We start from the raw sequence: 22720 nt of genomic DNA on the forward strand, positions 1-22720 counted from the left end.
TTATCTTTCTCACCTGTTTTGATTCCCAGCAATATGCACATTTTAAATAATACTAAATTATTGAAGTGGGATCTGCTCTTTTATACTCACATTATTTTTATGAGTTAGACAAATGCTTAGTGCTAAGTTTCACCAAAAGGAATTAAGGATAAATTCAAGTTCATACAATATTTCAGCGGTAAATAAAAGTAAGCTAACTGTATGGCTTTTTCTTTCTATTAGGATTATTGTAATTCAATAATAATACAGAATATCCAATATTTAATTTGTTATAACATATTAACATTTTATCTATATTTTGTTTATTCCAAATTTATATCATTAAGATTATGAATTTTAATACTAAATAGTAACATTATTTGACTTTTTAAGAATTTTTATACTCATGTTTATAAAGATATCACAAAGACATACACTGTCAAAAGTGGAAATAAAAGCATCACATTTCTCAATAAAAGTAGATCACATTGCTTTTGAGATTCATATATTTATTTAAATAATTTAATTTCATTTAAAAATAACTTGATTTAAATTTCCAAAATTGAATTATTCTATATACATGTGAATTTTGATAAATAATATTTTGATAAATAATAGTTCAAATTACACTCACATAAAATAAGATCTATCTTGTTACTCTATAAAATGTTATAGAAAGATACATACTGTTTGATATATGTTTACAAATATATTGATTTAAAAATAAAAACTATATACATAAAAATATGTTGTCAATTTAAATGTTATATAAACTTTTGCTTTAGGTAAGCTACATATTTTTTAAAATTTTTCAATGTTTTCAATTGACAACCTATAAATATTAAAAGCATGTCTATCTAACATCAGAAGATAATCAAAAATCATTATAAATATTTAATATTCCTAAATATAATTTTAAACACTTCTAGGCAGTATTTAATGTGGCCACTACAGAAAAAAAATTATTGCTGATGTAGGCCAAACACTTCATTGACATGTTGCAAAAAGAAATTTGTGACTGCTTTGTGAATTTTTTTCTGAAATTCGAAAACATGAAACAAAGCATATATTTAGTAATCCCAGTACATTAAAGAAAAGTAGTGTTTGCTTATGTAAGTTTTTGCAAGATAAACTAGTACAAGTATTTGTAGCTAACAGTATTTGTGTCTAACAGTCTTTTGCCATACATGGAGTCATAGTGTGCAAACTTTTCACAATGTTTGCTTCACTGAAATGAAAGAAAATTAGAATAATAGAAGCAAATGCTGATGCTGAAATTCAGAACTCCAAAACAATGAATAAATAAATTCAGCCTGTGTAAAAAGTCAGGATATTGCTCTAACAAAAATTGATACTTATAGATTATGGCCAAACATTTATGATAGACAAAAAACAAATATGTGTGTGCATGAATTATCTTAGAAAACAGAGAAAACTGGGGCCGGAGAGATAGGATGGAGGTAGGGCATTTGTCTTGCATGCAGAAGGATGGTGGTTTGAATCCCGGCATCCCATTTGGTCCCCAAAGCCTGGCAGGAGCGATTTCTGAGCATAGAGCCAGGAGTAACCCCTGAGTGCTGCCGAGTGTGACCCAAAAACAACAAAACAACAACAAAAAAGAAAACAGAGAAAACTGATTCTGTAAAACCATCTAGGATCACAGCTGCTTCACAAACGAGTCCCATTGATCTTTTCACTTTGTTCCGGAAAGTTCAATTCAATGTGGTTGAAGGCAGGATTATCAGTTCCTCCATCTTCTACTGGGTGAGATTTATAGTTTATATCATGCTTCTTCTGAAAGAAAATGTTGATACTCATGAGATTAACTTTAAATTGGAAAAAAGGAAACTTTGATAACTGAATAAAGAAAGTATATAGGGCATATACACACTGGAATACTTGACCATAAGAAAGGATGAAATCACACAATGCACTACTATAGGGTGGATCTGGAGAATGAAATCAGTCAGAGAAAGAGAGATGAACTGAGAATGATCTTTCTCATATGTGAAATATGAAGAAATTTCTTAGAGGAATATCAAATGCCCAAAAGCAATAGGAACAAAGAATAGGAGAACTGGTCTTGAATAGGAAGTTTGCAACTGGGATAGAGGAACTGGTCTTCAATAGGAAGCTTGCCACTGGGGTTGAGGTGTGGGGGGATAATTTAGGAAGGGGAACACTAGCACAACTGCAGTTGTGCAGAGGAGAAACGTGCCTGCGCCAGAGGCAGTTTGAGAGGCATGCAGCTCAAAAGGGGAAACTGGGGACAATGGTAGAAGGTAGTAGATATTAGTGAAGGGATTGCTGTTAATACATTGTGTGCCCAAAAACTAAATCACAAATATCTTTGTGATTGTATAATGTATAATTTATGGTGATTCAATTGTTTAAAAAGGGGAAAAAACAGAAAAAAGAAACTGTTGATTCCATTCTAAATAACGGTCACTACTGATATTCCTTTCATCTTACTAGTATATTGTAGTAATGAGAAATACATAACATTGAAGAATACAGCGAACTGTCAACCTTGTATATTCCCACTAAGACAAAGGATAATGACTATTATTCTATCTTTTTGCTTGTTTGTTTTTGTTTTTTTTGGGGGGGGCAGACTCAGCAGCGCTCAGAAGTTACTCCTGGCTCTGCGCTCATGGGACAATATGGGATTCGGGGGAATTGAACCCAGGTTCATCCTGGGACAGCCACATGTAAGGCAAACACCCTACTGCTGTGCTATTGCTCTATTCTATCTTGATAAAATCCAAGTCAATTATTTAGGATAAAGGAAAAACAACTTACTTTCTTAAAAATGTCAAAGTTGGATAAAAAGTCTTCTTTGGTTAGTAAGAATTTTCTGTCCAAGTTTTGTTTTGTTCCTCCTGAAAACGAATATATATTAGTGACTTTGTTTAAAAAAAGATCTCTGTAGTACTGGAAACAGTGAATTTTTACTTCTCCCTCCAAAGTCTCAGATGCTACAAAATTCTCCCTGGGTTCCATGTAAATCTGGAACTTCAAGAGACACAAGATGTCTCTTAAATGCAAGCCAACCGTCACATCTGTGATCCACTTGAAAATATCTGTTCAAATATCAGTAGGAAAACTGGTTTGAAAGTATCTTCCATGATCCACTATAATAAATAAAATATCAACCTATCTGCCTCTGCTTTCCACAATGTATTTGCCTTTTCCCAGTTTGTAGTTATTAATGTAGAAGTCTTGCATTACATAATTAATAATTGAGCTGGATGGCGGTGGATGGCGATGGATTTCTTTCTGCCACTCCAGGCCACGTGGCTCTGCAACCCCATGAACCGGCAGGTTCCAGGCCCAGGTAATCGGCATAATCAAAACTCACTCACATGCAGGCATTAGGAAGCATCTTTATTCATGCCCTGACCACCACAGGTGTGTGACCTTTCAAGCATTCGGCCATTCTTAGCCCTGCATCTTATAATTCAGTCATCTTCCTCCGAGAGCCCAGCAGGGCCAAAAGGCAAAGACCCTTAATCCCCTGGCTTCCGGGTTTATCTACCTATTCCAAGACCCCTCCCAGGAATGGGCCGGGTCTTGCAGGTAAGGTCACACCTATTATCCGGTTCCCAAGACCCCTCCCAGAAATGGGTGGGTCTCAGATAGGTACCCTACATAGAAGAATGCAAACAAATGAGGGAAACTATAATTATGGGATAAAGTATTTAAATGAAAATCAGTATATCGGTATTTGATTTAAATCTTCTTCCTTAAGGGTTGATTTAATAAAACCAAACAAAAACATTGGTGTTTTATTTGTGAATCAAATGAGTCAAATAAAAATTCAAATTATTTTTGTTCTGGTTTTGGGCCACACCCGGTGTCACTCAGGAGTTACTCCTGGCTATGTACTCAAAAATTGCCCCTAACTAGTGAAGCCATATGGGACACCGGAGATAGAACCAGATATATCCTGGATCGGCCACATGCAAAGCAAATGCCCTACCGCTATGCTATTGTTTGGGCCAAAAAATCAAATGATTTTTAGAAAATATTTTAAACCATGTATTTCATGCAAAGATCCTCAAAAAATACATAGCAAATGGGAGCCAATGCCTAATCAAAAAGATCATTCAGCATGACAAAGTAGGTTTCATTCCACAAATACAAGAATGGTTTAATATATTGCAGACCAATAAGCATAATATACCATATCAACAAAAAATAAAAACTATATGACATCAATAGATATCAAATGCAGAGAAAGCATTTGATAGGGTGCAACACTCATTCATGATAAAAACTCTCAACAAGATGGGAATGGAAAAAACTTTTCTTAATATAGTCAAGGCCATTGAGCACAAGCACATGGCAAATATTGTGCTCAATAAAGATAAACTAAAGGCCTTTTCTCTAAAATCTGGTACAAGACAAGGCTGCCTTCTCTCACCATTTCTGTGCAACATAGTACTAGAATTTCTTGCCATAGCAATTAGGCAAGAAAAAGATATCAAAGGCATCCATATCAGAAAAGAAGTCAAGCTCTCACAATTTGTAGATGACATGATACTATATTTAGAAAACCCTAACAACTCTACCAAAAAGCTTCTAGAAACTATAGATTCATATAGCAAAATGGCAGGCTACATATTTAACAGGGAAAAATCAATGGCCTTCTTACACACAAATAATCAAGAAGAAATGGACATTAAAACAACAATCCTATATACATTAGTGCCACACAAACTCAAATACCTTGGAGTCAACTTAACTAAAGACATGAAGGACCTATACAAAGAAAATTACAAAACACTGCTTCAAAAAATAAAAGAGGACATGAGGAAATGGAGACACATATCCTGTTCATGAATTGGGAGGATCAACATCATTAAATTGGAAATACTCCCCAAAGCATTGTACAGATTTAATGCAATTCCTCCAAGGATACCAAGGATACCCATGACGTTCTCCAAAGAAGTGGATCGAACACTCCTAAAAATCATTTGAAACAATAAACATCCATGAATATCTATAGAAATCCTTAGGTAAAAGAATCTGAGAGGCATCACTTTCCCCAACTTTAAATTGTATTACAAAACAATAGTCATTAAAACACCATGGTACTGGAATAAAGACAGATCCTCAAATCATTTGAGTATTCAGAGAATGAGCCCCAGATATACAATTAATTAATCTTTTATAAAAGGGCAAGAAAAGCAAAATAAAGCAAGAAAATCCTCTTCAAGAAGTGATACTGCGACAACTGGTCAGCCACATGCAAGAAAGCAAACTCAGACCTCCATCTAACACCATGCACAAAGGTCAAATCCAAATGGATTAAAGACCTTGATATCAAACCCAGAATCAGAAGATAGAAGAGCATATAAGTTAAAACACTCCATGACATTAAGATTAAAGGCATCTTCAAGAAGAAAATAGTGCTGTCTAAACAAGTGGAAGCAGAGATAAACAAATGGAACTATACTATATAAGCTGAGATGTTTCTGTACCTCCAAGGAAATAGTGACTAGGATACAAAGGCCACCTACAGAATGGGAGAAAATATTCACCCAATACCCATCAGATATCTAAGATATAAAAGGTACTGTCAGAACTTAACAAGAAAAAATATCTAACCCCGTAAAAAAAATGGGGAGAAGAAATGAAGAGACAATTACTCAAAGAAGAAATACAGATTTTCAAAAGGCACATGAAAAAAATGTTCCACATCACTAATTAAAAGGGAGATGCTAATCAAAACAACAATTAGGTATCATCTCATGCCACAGAGAATGGCACACATCACAAAGAACACGAACAATCAGTGCTGGCAGAGACATGGAGAGAAAGGAACTCTCATTCATTGCTGATGGGAATACCATTTAGTCAAGCCTTTTTGGAAAACAATATGGAGATTCCTCAAAATACTGGAAATAGAGCTCCCATCTGATCCAGCTATACCACTCTTAGGGAGAAACCCTAGGAACACAAAAACACAATATAAAAATGACTTCTGCACACCTATATTTATATATATTTATAATAGCTAGAATCTGGAAACAACCCAGATGCTAATCAACAGATGTGAAGCTAAAGAAACACAATGGAATTCTAATGCAGCCATGAAATTTTCCTATACATGGACGAACATGGAAACTGTTATGCTGAGTGAATAAGTCAGAGGGAGAGAAACACAGAATAGTCTCACTCACCTATAGGCTCTAAGAATAATAAAATATTTTATTATATTAATACCCACAGACAATAGAGATGAGGGCTGGAAGGACCATTGTTCAATATGAAGCTTATCACAAAGAGTGGTGAGTTCAGTTAGAGAAATAACTACCATATTTTCAGGCATACAAGACAATTTTTTTAACCCATGAAAAACTTCTTAAAAGTGAGGGTCATCCAATGTTCCCCAGACATACAATCACCTAATTTTTGACAAAGGAGCAAGAAATCCTAAGTGGAGCAGGGAAAACCTCTTCAACAAGTGGTGCTGGCAGAACTGGTTAGCCACTTGCAAAAAAGCGAACATAGACCCCCCAGTTAACAACATGTAGGAAGACAAAATACAAATGGATTAAAGACCTTGATATCAGACCTGATACCATAAGGTATATAGAACAACACATAGGTAAAACACTCCATGACATTAAGATTAAAGGCATCTTCAAGGAGGAAACTGCACTTTCCAAACAAGTGGAACCAGAGATAAACAGATGGGAATATATTAAGCTGAGAAGCTTCTGCACCTCAAAAGAAATAGTGCCCAGGATACAAGAGTCACCCACCGTGTGGGATAAACTATTCACCCAATATCCATCAGATAAAGGGCTAATATCCAAAATATACAGGGCACTGACAGAACTTTACAAGAAAAAAACATCTAATCCCATCAAAAAATGGGGAGAAGAAATGAACAGACACTTTGATAAGAAAGAAATGGCTAAAAGGCACATGAAAAAATGTTCCTCATCACTGATCATCAGGGAGATGCAAATTAAAACAACGATGAGATACTACCTCACACAGCAGAGATTGGCACACATCACAAAGAATGAGAACAATCGATGCTGGAGGGGATGTGGAGAGAAAGGAACTCTTATCCACTGCTGGTGGGAATGCCGCCTAGTACAGCCTCTATGGAAAGAGATATGGAGATTCCTCCAAAAACTGAAAATTGAGCTCCCATTCGACCCAGCTATTCCACTCCTAGAGATATACCCTAGGAACACAAGAATACAATACAAAAACCCCTTCCTCACACCTATACTTATTGCAGCACCATTCACAATAGCCAGGCTCTGGAAACATCCAAGATGCCCTTCAACAGACGAATGACTAAAAAACAGTGGTACATATACACAATGGAATATTATGCAGCCGTCCTATACATGGATGTACATGGAGTCTATCATGATGACTGAAATAAGTCAGAGGAAGAGAGACACAGAATAGTCTCACTCATCTATGGATTTTGAGAAAAATAAAAGTCATCTTTGCAACAATCCTCAGAGACAATGAGAGAAGGGCTGGAACACCAGCTCACTCCATGAAGCTCACCACAAAGAGTGGTGAGTACAGTTATAGAAATAACTACACTGAGAACTACCATAATCATGTGAATGAATGAGGGAACTGGAAAGCCTGTCTAGAGTACAGGTGGAATGGGGTGGGACATTGGTGGTGGGAATATTGCACTGGTGAAGGAGGGTGTTGTTTACATGACTGAAACCTAATCACAATCATATTTGTAATCAAGATGTTTAAATAAAGAAAAAAAAAGACCATGGCTTTTATGTGGTGCTTATCTTTATTGTTGGAATGCTCACTGGATATTTTATTTGACACTTCTTTTTTGTACTGTTGTGGCTTTCACCTTCTTTTTCCGCTTCTTCTCTCAAACCGAGGATAGAGCCTCTAGAAGGACTCCGCTCATTTCAAAGTTTTGATTTTTACCTCAGTTTATTACTTTTCTTTTCTTCAAACAAAACCACATAACTTCAACTATCTAGTCCTGCCTCCCAATTAGAGGGAGAAATAAGGGAAGTACCAAGACCAAACAGGTGTAAGACCACTAAGTAGTAAGCCAGGCACAGAGGGGACCACTTACTCTAGCAGCCCCTGGGGTGAGGGAGGAGGATAATGGGAGGCAGGACGGGAATGGAGGTGGAGGGAGGACAATTCGGTGATGGGAATTCCCCTGATTTTATGTTAATATGTACCTAAAATATTGTCAATGATATGTAAGCCACTATGATTAAAATAAAAATTATATTTAAAAAAGATGTGGGTATGGCAATTGTTTGCACAGGCACAGTAAAATGTGGGAGAAAAAAATGAGGGTCTCTTATATGCCGTATACGACATACTCCATCTTTAGGGACGAGTGATCCTGGACCCTCTTACCACTGGCATCCCTCTGTTCAGCTTTTATGGGACACAGGGGAGTTGCTTTATCTCCCTATAACTTACCTATTAATCACTGCATCCCACAGCCAACTGCTCTTGGGGATTTTCTGCCTGCTCTCAATGTAGATCACTGTTTATGTTTACATGTTTGATGATAAATAGCCCTTATGTTTATAAGTCACAGTTTTCAGCTAAGTGCATGCATAATATAGCATTTAAATTAAAATTTACATATTGAAATCAAAACTTAGGTTTTTTTAATTTCCATTTGGTGTGTGTTAAAAGAAAGGTAGTTTTATACGGTAAATATAGCCCAAACCCTATATTTTAACAGGAAAAGTAGGGGGTCGTCTTATACGCCCAGTCATCTTATATGCTGGAAAATATGGTACACTGACAACTATCATGACAATGGTAGTGAGTGAGAAAAATAGAATGCCTGTCTCAATACAGCCAAGGAGTGGGGAAAAGGGAGATAGAGAGCATTGGTGGTGGGAAGGTTGCACTGGTTAAAGGGGATACTCTTTTTTATAATTAAACCCAACTACAAACAGGTTTGTAATCATAGTGCTTAAATAAAAATATTTAAAAACAGGGGGCCGGAGAGATAGCATGGAGGTAAGGTGTTTGCCTTTCATGCAGGAGGTCATCGGTTCGAATCCCGGCGTCCCATATGGTCCCCCGTGCCTGCCAGGAGCAATTTCTGAGCCTGGAGCCAGGAATAACCCCTGAGCACTGCCGGGTGTGACCCAAAAACCACAAAAAAAAAATATTTAAAAAACAAAAGAAAATATGTGTCTCTTAGAACAAAACAAATGAATTTTGAGTCTAAAATGAGAAGTGAAATAACTAAAGAAATAAAATATAATTATAAAAATAAAAGAACTCTGTGGATGAACCTACTGAAACCTGAATTTTACCAAATTGTAAAGATGACTGATCCTATGTCCTCTAAGACTAGAAAACTAAAATTTGTACAAATACCATGAATTATGAGAACCTCTGCTAATCAAGAAGTGGGATCAATTTTATTTTTTAACTTGATTGATTGATTGGTTTTGGGGCCACACCAGCGGCACTCAGAGGTTACCCTGGCTCTGCATTCAGAAATCACTCCTGGCAGGCTAGGGGGACCATATGGGGTCCCTCCCGGGTCAGCCACAATTCAAGGCAAAATGCCCTAATGCTATGCTATCTCTCTGGCCCCTCAATTTATTTTTTAATAAATTCTTTAATTGAATCACCATGACATACATAGTTACAAAGTTGTTCATGATTGACTTTTAGTCATAAAATGCCCAACACCCTTCACCAGTACACATTTCCCATCAACGATGTCTCTAGTTTCCCTCCTATCTTCCCTCCTGCCTGCTTCTATGTTAGACAATTTTTCTCTCTCTTTCTCTTTCTCTCCCTTCTCTCTCTCTCACTCACTCTCCCTATCTCTCACATTTTCTCATTTCATTTTTTTGAAGCACTATTCACAATAGACAGAATTTGCAGACAACCCAACTGCTCAAGAACAGATGATTGAATAAAAAAAAACTTATATTACAGCTACACAGTGGATTACTATATAGGTATTAAGGGAAATGAAGTGATGAAATTTGCTTAAACATGGATGAATGTGAAGAGTAGCATGCTGAGCAAAATGAGTCAGGGAGAGAGGGACAAATATAGAATGATCACACTCCTTTGTAGAGTATTAAAAAAGATAATATGGTAATAATACCCAAAGACAATAGAGTCAAGGGCCAGGAGAACCAGTCCATGTAGGAACTTGCTACAAATACAGGAGTGGGATTGGGCAGAGACCATTGTGACCATGACAGTTGTAAATGATCCCTTTGGGATCACTTTTTTTATTCCTTCTTTATTTGAATATCTTGATTACATAAATGATTGATGATTAAGTTATCAGTCATGTAAAGAACACCGCCCCCTTCACCAGTAGCAACATTCCCACCACCAATGTCCAAATCTCCCTCCATCCCACCCCACCCCCACCTGTACTCCAAGACAGGCTTTCCAGTTCCCTCATTCATTCACATGATTATTGGTAGTTCTCAGTGTAGTTATTTCTATACCTGTACTCACCACTCTTTGTGGTGAGCTTCAATGGGAGTGAGCTGGTGTTCCAGCCCTCCTCTCATTGTCTCTGAGGATTGTTACAAAAATGACTTTTATTTTTCTTAAAACCCATAGATTGAGTGATACTATTCTGTGGCTTCTCATCTCTCCCTCTGACTTATTTCACTTCAGCATGATAGACTCCATGTACATCCATGTATACGGAAAATTTCATGACTTCACTTCTCCTGACGGCCTGCATAATATTCCATTGTGCATATGTACCACTGTTTTTTAGCCATTCGTCTGTTGAAGGGCATCTTGGATGTTTCCAGAGCCTGGCTATTGTGAATGGTGCTGCAATAAATATAGGTGTGAGGAAGGGGTTTTTGTATTGTATTCTTGTGTTCCTAGGGTATATCTCTAGGAGTGGAATAGCTGGGTCGAATGGGAGCTCAATTTCCAGATTTTGAAGGAATCTCCATATCGCTTTCCATAGAGGCTGTACTAGGCGGCATTCCCACCAGCAGTGGATAAGAGTTCCTTTCTCTCCACATCCCCTCCAGCATCGATTGTTCTCATTCTTTGTGATGTGTGCCAATCTCTGCTGTGTGAGGTGGTATCTCATCGTTGTTTTGATTTGCATCTCCCTGATGATTAGTGACGAGGAGCATTTTTTCATGTGCCTTTTGGCCATTTGTATTTCTTTTTTATCAAAGTGTCTGTTCATTTCTTCTCCCCATTTTTTTGATGGGATTAGATGGTTTTTTTTCTTGTAAAGTTCTGTCAGTGCCCTGTATATTTTGGATATTAGCAACTTATCTGAAGGGTGTTGGGTGAATAGTTTCTCCCACTCAGTGGGTGACTCTTGTATCCTGGGCACTATTTCTTTTGAGGTGCAGAAGCTTCTCAGTTTAATGTATTCCCATCTGTTAATCTCTGCTTCCACTTGCTTGGAGAGTGCAGTTTCCTCCTTGAAGATGCCTTTAATCTCAATGTCATGGAGTGTTTTACTGACGTGTTGTTCTATATACCTTATGGGATCCGGTCTGATTAAAGATCAAGGTCTTTAATCCATTTGTATTTTACCTTCGTACATGATGTTAACTGAGGGGGTCTATGTTCGCTTTTTTGCAAGTGGCTAACCAGTTCTGCCAGCACCACTTGTTAAAGAGATTTTCCCTACTCCACGTAGGATTTCTTCCTCCTTTGTCAAAAATTAGGTAATTGTATGCCTGGGGAATGTTCTCTGAGGACTCAAGCCTGTTCCACTGATCTGAAGGTCTGTCTTTATTCCAATACCATGTTGTTTTGATAACTATTGCTTTGTAGTACAGTTTAAAGTTGGGGAAAGTAATGCCTCCCATTTTCCTTTTCCCTAGGAGTGCTTTAGCTATTCGAGGGTGTTTATTGTTCCAGATGAACTTCATAAGTGTTTGATCCATTTCTTTGAAGAATGTCATGGGTATTTTTAAGAGGATCAGATTAAATCTGTATAATGCTTTGGGGAGTATTGCCATTTTAATGATGTTAATCCTGCCAAACCATGAGCAGGGTATGTGTTTCCATTTCCGTGTGTCCTCTCTTATTTCTTGGAGCAGGGCTTTATAGTTTTCTTTGTATAGGTCCTTCACGTCCTTGGTCAAATTGACTCCAAGATATTTAAGTTTGTGTGGCACTAATGTGAATGAAACTGCCTTCCTGACATCCATCTCTTCCCTATCATTATTGGTGTATAAAAAGGCCATTTATTTCTGTAGGTTGATTTTGTAGCCTGCCACCTTGCTGTATGAATCTATTGTTTCTAGAAGCTTTTTGGTAGAGTCTTTAGGGTTTTCTAAGTAGAGTGTCATGTCATCTGCAAACAATGAGAGCTTGACTTCTTCCTTTCCTATCTGGATTCCCTTGATATCTTTTTCTTGCCTGATCGCTATAGCAAGCACTTCCAGTACTATGTTGAAGAGGAGTGGTGAGAGCGGACAGCCTTGTCTTGTACCAGAATTTAGAGGAAAGGCTTTTAGTTTTTCTCCATTGAGGATAATATTTGCCATTGGCTTGTGGTAGATGGCTTCAACTAGATTGAGGAAGGTTCCTTCCATTCCCATCTTGCTGAGCGTTTTGATCAAGAATGGGTGTTGGACCTTATCAAATGCTTTCTCTGCATCTATTGATATAATCATGTGATTTTTATTTTTCTTGTTGTTGATGTTGTGTAGGATGTGAATAAATTTATGGATGTTAAATCATCCTTGCATTCCTGGGATGAAACCTACTTGTTTGTAGTGTAGGGATCACTTTTAAATTGATGTGTTTGATACTGTTGAGTGTCTATTATGCTGAGCAGTACCTGAGGATCTCTAGGACTGCAGCATAAATTCTTAGGCATGGTGCCAGGATTTAAATATGGGTTGGGCATATACCATTCATGTTCCCTAATTGCTGTTTGCTCTCCTAGGCCTGTTTCTTACAGGCCTATACTTTATTTTTTATGGTTACTAAGATTTAGTATAGAACAATAATATAATGGCACAGAATTCATGTGTGGATGAAAGTAAAACTAGCACTGGAGGATCTTATATTTAACGGATTTTCCACAGATTCTGGTTTTAGGAACAGACCTTCAAATTTACCATAATTAAAGCCAGTAATTAAATAACAGAACCTCTGTAAAAGAACCTTCACAGGCACAAAATAAAAATAATAATAAATAATAAAGAGGTAAACACAATAGTATCAGTATTTAGATAGTTACCTGTTGGTAAACTGACAAGCATCCCCACAAATACAGTTACCAAAGTTCCAAGTGTGCTGAAGTACAAATAGGATAAAGAGTACCAGTTATCCATCAGCGGGGTCCTAAGAGAAAGAGAAAATGTAACCGTAAGACTTCATGAATTGCTATCAGCAACTAAGAAAAGGGTTAATAATCTTCACAACTATAATATTTAATCATGTTTTACTGCCATCAATTGCTGAGCCAGTTTTTTATAAGGGCAACACCCAGCAGTGGGATTAAAAGTGCCCTGTAACCTTGACCATACACTGTAAAACTAAATGTCCTTTGACCTCGTACAACTTTGCTTTATGTTCCAGGCTTTCTATTATTAAAACCTCATCAATAAAAACTTAAAAATAAGGTTCTTGCCCAGTGATATTTACATTTACTTTAAATAGATAGGATAGATTGAAGAGTAACATCCACTAAAAAAATAAACAGATTAATAAATATCATCATTTCCACTGAGGGAAGGTGCTGTATAGAAAATAGTTAGGGTATATGAAATGAACAGGATTTAAAGAAGAGACATTCTCAGGAGCAATGAAAAACGTGTGAACAAGGGGCACTGAAACTGCGATGGACTCATGTGAGCTTACACCTTATTCTCTGGGGAATGGCACTCAGGGCATTATTTTATCTTATTTTTGGTTTGGTTTTGCTTTGGATTATATCTAGTCTCAGAGACTATTCTCAGGACCATGCTCAGAGGTCATTCCTGGTGGTAGTCACGGGACTGTGTGGTACTAGGGATCTAACCCACCCCTCCTGCAAGGACAGCATGTGCTCAAATCATGATATTATTTTAAATGGGGGAATGAGACCATTTTTATGCTTCTAAAATGACTGCTCTCTCACCGGAAAAACAGAACAGGGGTAAAGTACATGCTTTGAAGGCAGATGACCCTGGTTTGATCTTCAGAAATGCACAGGGTTCCTTGAGTGATCCCTGAGCACAGAACCAGGGGTAAGCCTTGAAGCCAGTCAGGTGTGACCCAAACCTTGCCCAAAGATAAATTAATAAAATAAAGCAATTGCTCTAAAAGTCAATTTTTAGCTTCGATAGAGTAGCTTTTTTAATCAACCATCCTGCCAAGAACAACATAGCAGGTATCCTGAAAATCATTGTGTTTAATAGAATTTCATTATAATGAAAGGAAAATGATAGGAAAATAACCTAATTTTCTGCCACTAAATATCGGTGTCTATTTAGAAGCTCGCTACTGCTTCTATGGTCAGAAATATGTCATAGGACTAAAATTAATGTTTTTGTCAACTAGCCTATGGTGCATTGTTTCACTTAAAGATGCAATTTACAATATTCTTTCCATTAAAAAAACTTACTGTATATAATAATTCAGTAGCAAAGGAAAGCAGATTTTTTAAGATACCAGATAAATCAAAATAATTAAAGTGTAAGAGAACAAGAGCCCAGAAATAATGAAAACACATTGAGAAAAGAAGTCAAAACTAAGGGCCAAAGACAGACCAAATATAACAGGAGGAAAGAAAGAAGGAAAGAAAGAAAGAAAGAAAGGAAGGAAGGAAGGAAGGAAGGAAGGAAGGAAGGAAGGAAGGAAGGAAGGAAGGAAGGAAGGAAGGAAGGAAGGAAGGAAGGAAGGAAGGAAGGAAGGAAGGAAGGAAGGAAGGAAGGAAGGAAGGAAGGAAGGAAGGAAGGAAGGAAGGAAGGAAGGAAGGAAGGAAGGAAAAAAGAAAAAAGAATGAATAAATAAATGAGAGGAAAGGAAGTAAAGAAAGAAAGAAAGAAAGAAGGAAGGAAGGAAGGAAAGAAAGAAAGAAAGAAAGAAAGAAAGAAAGAAAGAAAGAAAGAAAGAAAGAAAGAAAGAAAGAAAGAAAGAAAGAAAGAAAGAAAGAAAGAAAGAAAGAAGGAGAGAGAGAAGAAAGAAAGAAAGAAAGAAAGAAAGAAAGAAAGAAGAAAGAAAGAAAGAAAGAAAGAAAGAAAGAAAGAAGAAAGAGAAGAGAAAGAAAGAAAGAAAGAAAGAAAGAAAAAGAAGACAGACAGACAGAAAGAAAGACGAAAGAAAGAAGAGAGAAAGAAGAAAGAAAGAAAGAAAGAAAGAAAGAAAGAAAGAAAGAAAGAAAGAAGAAAGAAAGAAGAAAGAAAGAAAGAAAGAAAAAAGAAAGAAAGAAAGAAAGAAAGAGAAAGAAAAAGAGAAAGAAAGAAAGAAAGAAAGAAAGAAGAAAGAGAAAGAGAGAAAGAAAGAAAAAGAAAGAAAGAGAAAGAAAAAGAGAAAGAAAGAAAGAAAGAAAGAAAAGAAAGAAGAAAGAAAGAAGAAAGAAAGAAAGAAAGAAAGAAAGAAAGAAAGAAAGAAAGAAAGAAAGAAAGAAAGAAAGAAAGAAAGAAAGAAAGAAAAGAAAGAAAGACAAAGAGTCTAAGTAAATAAAGTATAATTTACCCTGTCCTGCTTCAGGCTACCATTAACAATCCTCTTGCCATCCTGACCTATCTATCTATCTATCTATCTATCTATCTATCTATCTATCTATCTATCTATCTATCTAACTTTCTTTCTTCCGATCTATCATCTATCTGTCAAGCTAACTAGTTTATGACGCAGGTGGCTTGAGGCCTCTATGCCTTTGCACACATATACTTTTTCATTTACAATATGCAACTGTTCTTTCTGTGCTCCTTCCTACCCTTATTCATCTGATTTGCAACTCCAGTTCCTGTGATAATTTTTTGGAAAACTTTTTTTAATTTCTTTTTTTTTCTTTTTTTTTGTTTTGTTTTGTTTTGTTTTTTTGGACCACACCCAGTGATGCTCAGGGGTTACACTGGGCTTTGCTTTCATAAGTCACTCCTGGCAGGCTTGGGAAACCTTATGGAATGCCAGGGATAAAACCCAGGTCAAAAGTGTGCAGGGCAAACTTCTTATCACTCTGGTCCCTTCTTAATTTGATTTAGAAAGACTTAATTTCTTCTCCAGGCTCCCAGGAATATCTATGAAAACCACTTGTTACAAGGCATTGTACATGTGTTTTTAGCTAGACTTTCCTTCTGGTTATGTTCTGTGGCAGGAATGACATTCTGGATGCCTTCATCTGGCCAACTTATTTTCCATCAAACAGTATAGCTCTAAAGGCTTTGTGCTAGTCTACTCTCCCACTTTATTTATACTCATTTTTGTTTGTTTATTTGTGTTACTCCAGGGGGGCACTCAGGGCTTACTCCTGGCTCTGCACTCAGAAATCGCTTCTGGCAGGCACGGGGAACCATATGGGATGCCAGGATTCAAACCACTGTCCTGAATCAGCTGCATGTTCTACCACTGTGCTGTTTCCCAGGCCCCTATTTATACTCATTTTTAACAAATATGTAGCATGCATTTATAGCTATTTGCTGCTTGCTAGTTGTTGCCGAATGCTTATTGGGCTTATTGTTGTATATATTAAGCACATTTATTAGCCTATCTTCAGCTAAATGATCTTTTCCTGGAGAACAGATGAATGGGAAGGGAAGGCTCTCGACAATGAATACTAAACAAATGGCCAGTTCACTACTGAGGACCTAGTTCATACTCAAAAAATATTTTCTATCAGCTGAACTATTTTATAAGTAATCTAACATAAGAAAGAGGTTACTATGGTATCAGGCCCATAGCAAATCTTGGTTATTTGTTTCACTTCAGGGATCCAAGTAATTCTTTGCCCAGCATTCTTAAGAGAAATGTACATTGAAATATCAATGATGAGGAAAATAACAAAATGAGAAAGACAGCCTGGTACTGGTGGGAATATAAGAACACTGATCAAGTGTCTTGAAGATCTTCCTTATGTGGAAGTGATATACCTATGTACATCAGAACCACAAGAGCCAACAGTAATATTAGCACATGACCCAAACTATTATAGCTGGTTTTGAAAATGAGGTTTCTATAAAAGCTAAGTTAGAGGAAGGGAGGGAACATTTGGTCACTGAGGAAGGAAAGCAGAAGGAAGGGAAAGAGTGGGAGCACAGCACCCCATGCAGCCAAATCCATCTCAAATATAGCTCAGGCTCTGGAATTGCTTTTATTTTCTACTCCTGCAGAGTTGATCACATTTTAACTTCCACTGTTAAATATTCTCATGGCTGATCTCCTTCTGGAACATAAATCACTAGTAATGTTCTGTTCTTTCTCCCAAGAGTGTATTCATTTTTAAGAGGGAGATACCAAATTTTGACCCCAAAAGAATACTGAATGAGTTTATTCTAGGCTGGTTGGAACTAAGGTAATACATTTTTGGGGAGTGACCTGGTCTTTCATTTCTCCAACATAATGGAAGTGTTTGTGTTTTGAATTTATATACATACAGACCTAATAAAGGTAGTCTTGCCCTCAGATTTACTAGACAGTAAAATACAAAACAAGAGGTTTATATTATTTCATTAAATCAGATTTTATTAAATTCATTTAATCATTAATTAAATATTTTAACTAAATATGTGTTCATTTTTATTAAATATTAAATCTCCAAAAATAAGTATTAAACTGAAAACCAAATATTCCAGCAGTAAGCCATAACTTTCCATTGTTAGTGCTCTAAAGATCTGGAACATTTAAAATTGACAAACAGGAACCACGGCAATAAAACAGTGGATAGTGCTTGCCTTGCACTCTGCCAACCCAAGTTTAATCTCCTGACCCCATATGGTCCCCCAAGCGCTGCCAGAAGTGATCCCTGAACACAAAGTAGGACTAAGCTCTGAGCATTTCTGGGTGACCCACCAAACAACAAAAAATTGAACAATCGGCAACTAAACAACTTATTTTAAATCATCGTAACGTTTAGTTAGTGAAGCTTATTCTTTGAAGAAATGTTTCTTTTCTAATTGTGCTTTTCATTTTAAAAGATTATTAGTTGACTGACAATATTAATTTAATTGGTATTTGTTTGTTTAGCCATTAGACATGTTTTGTGATTGTTCTTGCTATTATTAAACAGAAAACCCTTCTCTAAATATGTAGTTGAAGCAAGTTTCTATCAAAATTAAAGAAAATTTGACATGTTTTTACAATTTCTGAACAAAAACTTTCTAATCAGAAAAACCATATGGGCTCTACCCATTTCAGAATTGAGCAAAAATCACAGCCATGCGGCCAATTAAGTTCTTCTACCTGTAATGAAAATTTTAATAGAAATGGCACTATAAACGCTTCATACCTTTCAGCATCATGTATTTGAAAAGCACTAGTAGAAAATGGCATTTCTGTTGTTGTCATCCAATTCGTCCCATTGTTTGTAATGTTGCAGCCATAGGTTTCAAGACTTAGCGGCATAGTTCTCTCAGGAAGTGGAGGGTAAAGTTGAGCTCCAATTCCCACCCACAGAGAAACAGCAAATCCAGCTGCCAGACCAACAAGTGCTCCCTGCAGAACAAGAATGATTTTTAGAGAAAAACAATGCAATTTTCTTTGATGTGGAACTTAACATTAGAAAGTCTAGGAGAATGCAGTCTAAGCCAAATTCACCAAAGTCCCTACTGAAACTATTCTTCCCTCAAGATCCACACCTCTCTTTTGTTTATTTGTTTGTTTGTTGGTTGGTTGGTTGGTTGGTTGGGGGACCACACCTGGCAGTGCTCAGTGGTTACTACTGGTTCTACACTCAGAAATAGCTCCCGGCAGGCTCAGGAGATCATATGGGATGCCAGGATTCGAACCACCGTCCTTCTGCATGCAAGGCAAACACCTACCTCCGTGCTATCTTTCTGGCTCCAGATCCACACCTCTTGTTAAGGATAATGCTGGTCCTTCAATCCAAAACTCTGGAGATTTTATTACACCATTTCCTTTTTGGAAAGTCCATGCCAAGCCAATCACCAATATCTGACAACTTTATTTTATAACATTTCATACTTTTGATTTCTTCTACTCCTTGGCCAACACTCTGTTCTGGCTCCTCCTCTCTTCACACTTAACTAACTACAACAAACACATAGCTGATATGAAACCAATTGTTCCCTCTGTTTAATCTGTGAAGAATGAACTGCATAAATCACAGACTATGAGGAAGAAAGCTCATATGAAGTTTACCACTCTACTGGATAACATACATGATGGCAATTGTGCTGCAGGACAATTGAGCTATACGAAACACTTCACATTGGTTTGTTTATTTTTGTTTTGAAGCTACACTCAGACTTACACCTGACTTGGAGCTCAAAGATCACTCCTGGGAGGCTCACTGGATCATATGGAGTGACTGAATTGAACCTAGGTCAGCCATTTGAAGGCAAAGTTGCCTTGCAAGGAAAGGAAAATTCTAAGTAGACATTCATAATTCTATGATGGTTTTATTCTATCTGAAACAGCCATATCAACTAATAATGGTGTAATCAGTTTTTCTTGATCTTTATCTTATAGCAGTACTGAAGCAATGGACTTTCTATTGACTTTAAAATAAATAAATATTGTCATTTAGTTCAATCAAAATTTGGTACCTAAAATATGTAAATAAAAATTAAAACAACATTTAGTACTACAGACCATACATATGTCTATGTAGAACATAGAGTCAGCTTTCTGGAAAAACTTCCCAATTATGGTCACTATTTTGGGGGGAAAATACCTTTTTACTATAGTTACTACTTTAAATATCAATAGTAGAAACTTTCTAGGGCCAGAAAAAAGGTGCAGCAGTAGGGTGTTTGTCTTGCATGCAGTTGACCCTGAAATGACTGCGATTCGTTCCCCCCGGCGTCCCATATGGTCCCCAAAGCCAGGAGTGATTTCTGAGCACATAGCCAAGAGTAACCCCTGAGCATCACCAGGTATAGTCCCCCACCAAAAAAAAAAAAAAACTCAAAAAATAAAAAAGTAGAAATTTTCTGGCTAATGTGATGAAAATGACTTTCCTTTAACTATTCACAGGAATTCTTGAATTTATTGGCATAAAATCTATCATACTTGAGTCTATCTATAGTCTCATTTAAATATGCTAGTCACTTTTCTTTTGTTTGTTTGTTTTTTATTTGGGGGGGTTTGGGCCACATCCAGTGATGCTCAGGGGTTACTCCTGGCTATGCACCCAGAAATCTCTCCTGGCTTGGGGAACCATATGGGACACCGGGGGAAGGAACCACGGTCCATTCTAGGTTAGTGCGTGCAAGGCAAACCTACCACTTGCGCCACCACTTCAGCCCAGCTAGTCACTTTTCAGTAAGGAAAAAAGACAAATGCACAAATGTGGGTTTGTTTGTTTTAGATTTGTTGTTTGCTTGTTTTGGGGGGCTGTATCCAGTGGTACTCAGGACTCATTCCTGACTCTGCACCTAAGGATCACTTCTGGAGGGGTCAGGGAACCATATGAGTTCCAGGAATTGAACACGGTCAGCTACATACAAGACAAGTGTATTGTCCACAGTACTATGCCTCCAGCCCCCCAAAATTGATTCTTTAGTTATACTGAGACTTTTTTTTGTTTTGGGGGCCATATCTGGCAGCACTTGGGGGGTACTCCTGGCTCTGTACTCAGAAATCACTCCTTGCAGACTTAAGGGACCATATGGGATACCAGGGATCAAACCCAGGTCTGTCCTGGGTTGTCTGCATGCAAGGGAATGCCCGACTGCTGTGCAATTACTCTGGCCCCAATATAGTGAGAATATATTAAAATGTTCTGAAAATTTTCTTATGCCTGTAGGCTTTCAATACATAAAATTTTATAAAGAGAAAAGTCATTATGAATAATCTAAATTATAAGGACAAATCATTGGGATAAAGTGATACTAAGATGGGTAGGGTGCTTGCCTTGCAGGTGGCTGACCTGCATTTGATCTGCACCATCAGGAGTGATCCCTGAGTGCAAAGTCAAATTTAAACCACTGAGTATGGCCCAGACAAACAAACAAAAGGTAAGTCACTAATAATTGACATAAAAGGAATCTCTGAATTTAAGAAAAGCAATCATAGAGATACTTCTATTGTTAAAAAAAAAAACAACTCTGCATGTTTTTATTCTTTATACTTACAATTGAGTTGGCAAAGGGAACCAAAATGCCTAGAGAAAACAAGCCCAGCAGTGGGCCACCAACCATGCCAAATATGCTGAGTGCCGCCTACAAAAAAAATAATGAAAGGTCAACATTAGTGATCTCAAATTTAAAGCTAAAGGGATTGCTATTATATAAGGAATTAAAGTATTTGACTCCTCTTGAAAATCATGGGAGCACTATCATTAGTAAAGATATAAAACTTTAATGGTTCTGTTCTCAGTCCCAGTATCTGTGTTCCTTTGGGTATCCTAAATAAAGGAATCCAACCATAAAAAAAATGAAATTATGATATCACAGAGAGTAAAACCAGTCCTTCTGGCTTGGTTCCCCTAGACATTAATCATCATGTTACTCCTTTGTGCTGCAGGAATCTCAAGATGCTCCTTATAGCAGGGTTGTAGATAAGTATGGCTAAGTGACAGGTGACAGCAATGAAATTCAATGTTATCCTTGCTCTGTAAGAATAGAAATACAGAAAGTACAGTAAGGCACTTGCCTTACATGTGGCCAACCTGCTTAGGCTAACCAACCCCTGGCAGCACATACTCCTAAACACTATTAGGAGTGATCCCTGAGTACAGAGTCAAGAGTAAGCTATGAGCACCACCAGGTGTGGTGCCCCCCCAAAATTAAGAAGAACAATAAAAATACATAACCTTATAAAAGTCTGTTCTCTGTAACCACTGGGCCAAAAAAACAGGCAAAAGAATGGCATAAAACTTAGATAATAACTTTCATTTCAGCCAAACATAATAAATAGCCATCCATGACTCCACAAGGTAAGAACAAAGTTAAGTAGGGAGCCTAGGTTCACCCATCACCAGCCCATGACACAAATAAATTAACGACTTGTGCTTTGTGAAAATCTGTCAAGAAAAGGAGGAAAGGGTGGAACAACAGTATAATGGGTAGGGTGTTTGCCTTGCACACAACCAGCCCTGAGATCCCATACAGTCCCAAAAATACTGCCAGGAGTAATTTCTGAGTGTAGAGTCAGTATAAAAACTCCTGAACACTGCCAAATATGAAAGAAAGAAAGAAAGAAAGAAAGAAAGAAAGAAAGAAAGAAAGAAAGAAAGAAAGAAAGAAAGAAAGAAAGAAAGAAAGAAAGAAAGAAAGAAAGAAAGAAAGAAAGAAAGAAAGAAAGAAAGAAAGAAAGAAAGAAAGAGAGAAAGAAAGAGAGAAAGAGAGAGAGAAAGAAAGAGAGAAAGAAAGAGAGAAAGAGGGCCCAGAGAGATAGCACAGTGGCGTTTGTCTTGCAATCAGCCGATCCAGGACCTAAGGTGGTTGGTTCGAATCCCGGTGTCCCATATGGTCCCCCGTGCCTGCCAGGAGCTATTTCTGAGCAGACAGCCAGGAGTAACCCCTGAGCACCGCCGGGTGTGGCCCAAAAAACAAAAAAAAAAAAGAAAAAAAAAAGAAAGAAAGAAAGAAAGAGAGAGAAAGAAAGAAAGAAAGAAAGAAAGAAAGAAAGAAAGAAAGAAAGAAAGAAAGAAAGA

General features: G+C 37.2%; 1 protein-coding gene across 1 annotated transcript in view; it reads right to left on the bottom strand.

Annotated features, from left to right (window-relative positions):
* Positions 1-1647: 1647 nt before the first annotated feature.
* Positions 1648-22720, bottom strand: part of SLC5A8 (solute carrier family 5 member 8) — a 122430-nt gene continuing 101357 nt past the window's right edge. The window contains 5 exon segments of the mRNA XM_049782940.1: positions 1648-1773; positions 2782-2861; positions 13196-13299; positions 18389-18594; positions 21198-21284. Coding sequence (XP_049638897.1) covers positions 1648-1773; positions 2782-2861; positions 13196-13299; positions 18389-18594; positions 21198-21284 — 603 coding nt within the window.

This window comes from Suncus etruscus, chromosome 11 (genome assembly GCF_024139225.1).
Source record: "Suncus etruscus isolate mSunEtr1 chromosome 11, mSunEtr1.pri.cur, whole genome shotgun sequence".
In the NCBI taxonomy this organism is placed as follows: Eukaryota; Metazoa; Chordata; class Mammalia; order Eulipotyphla; family Soricidae; genus Suncus; species Suncus etruscus.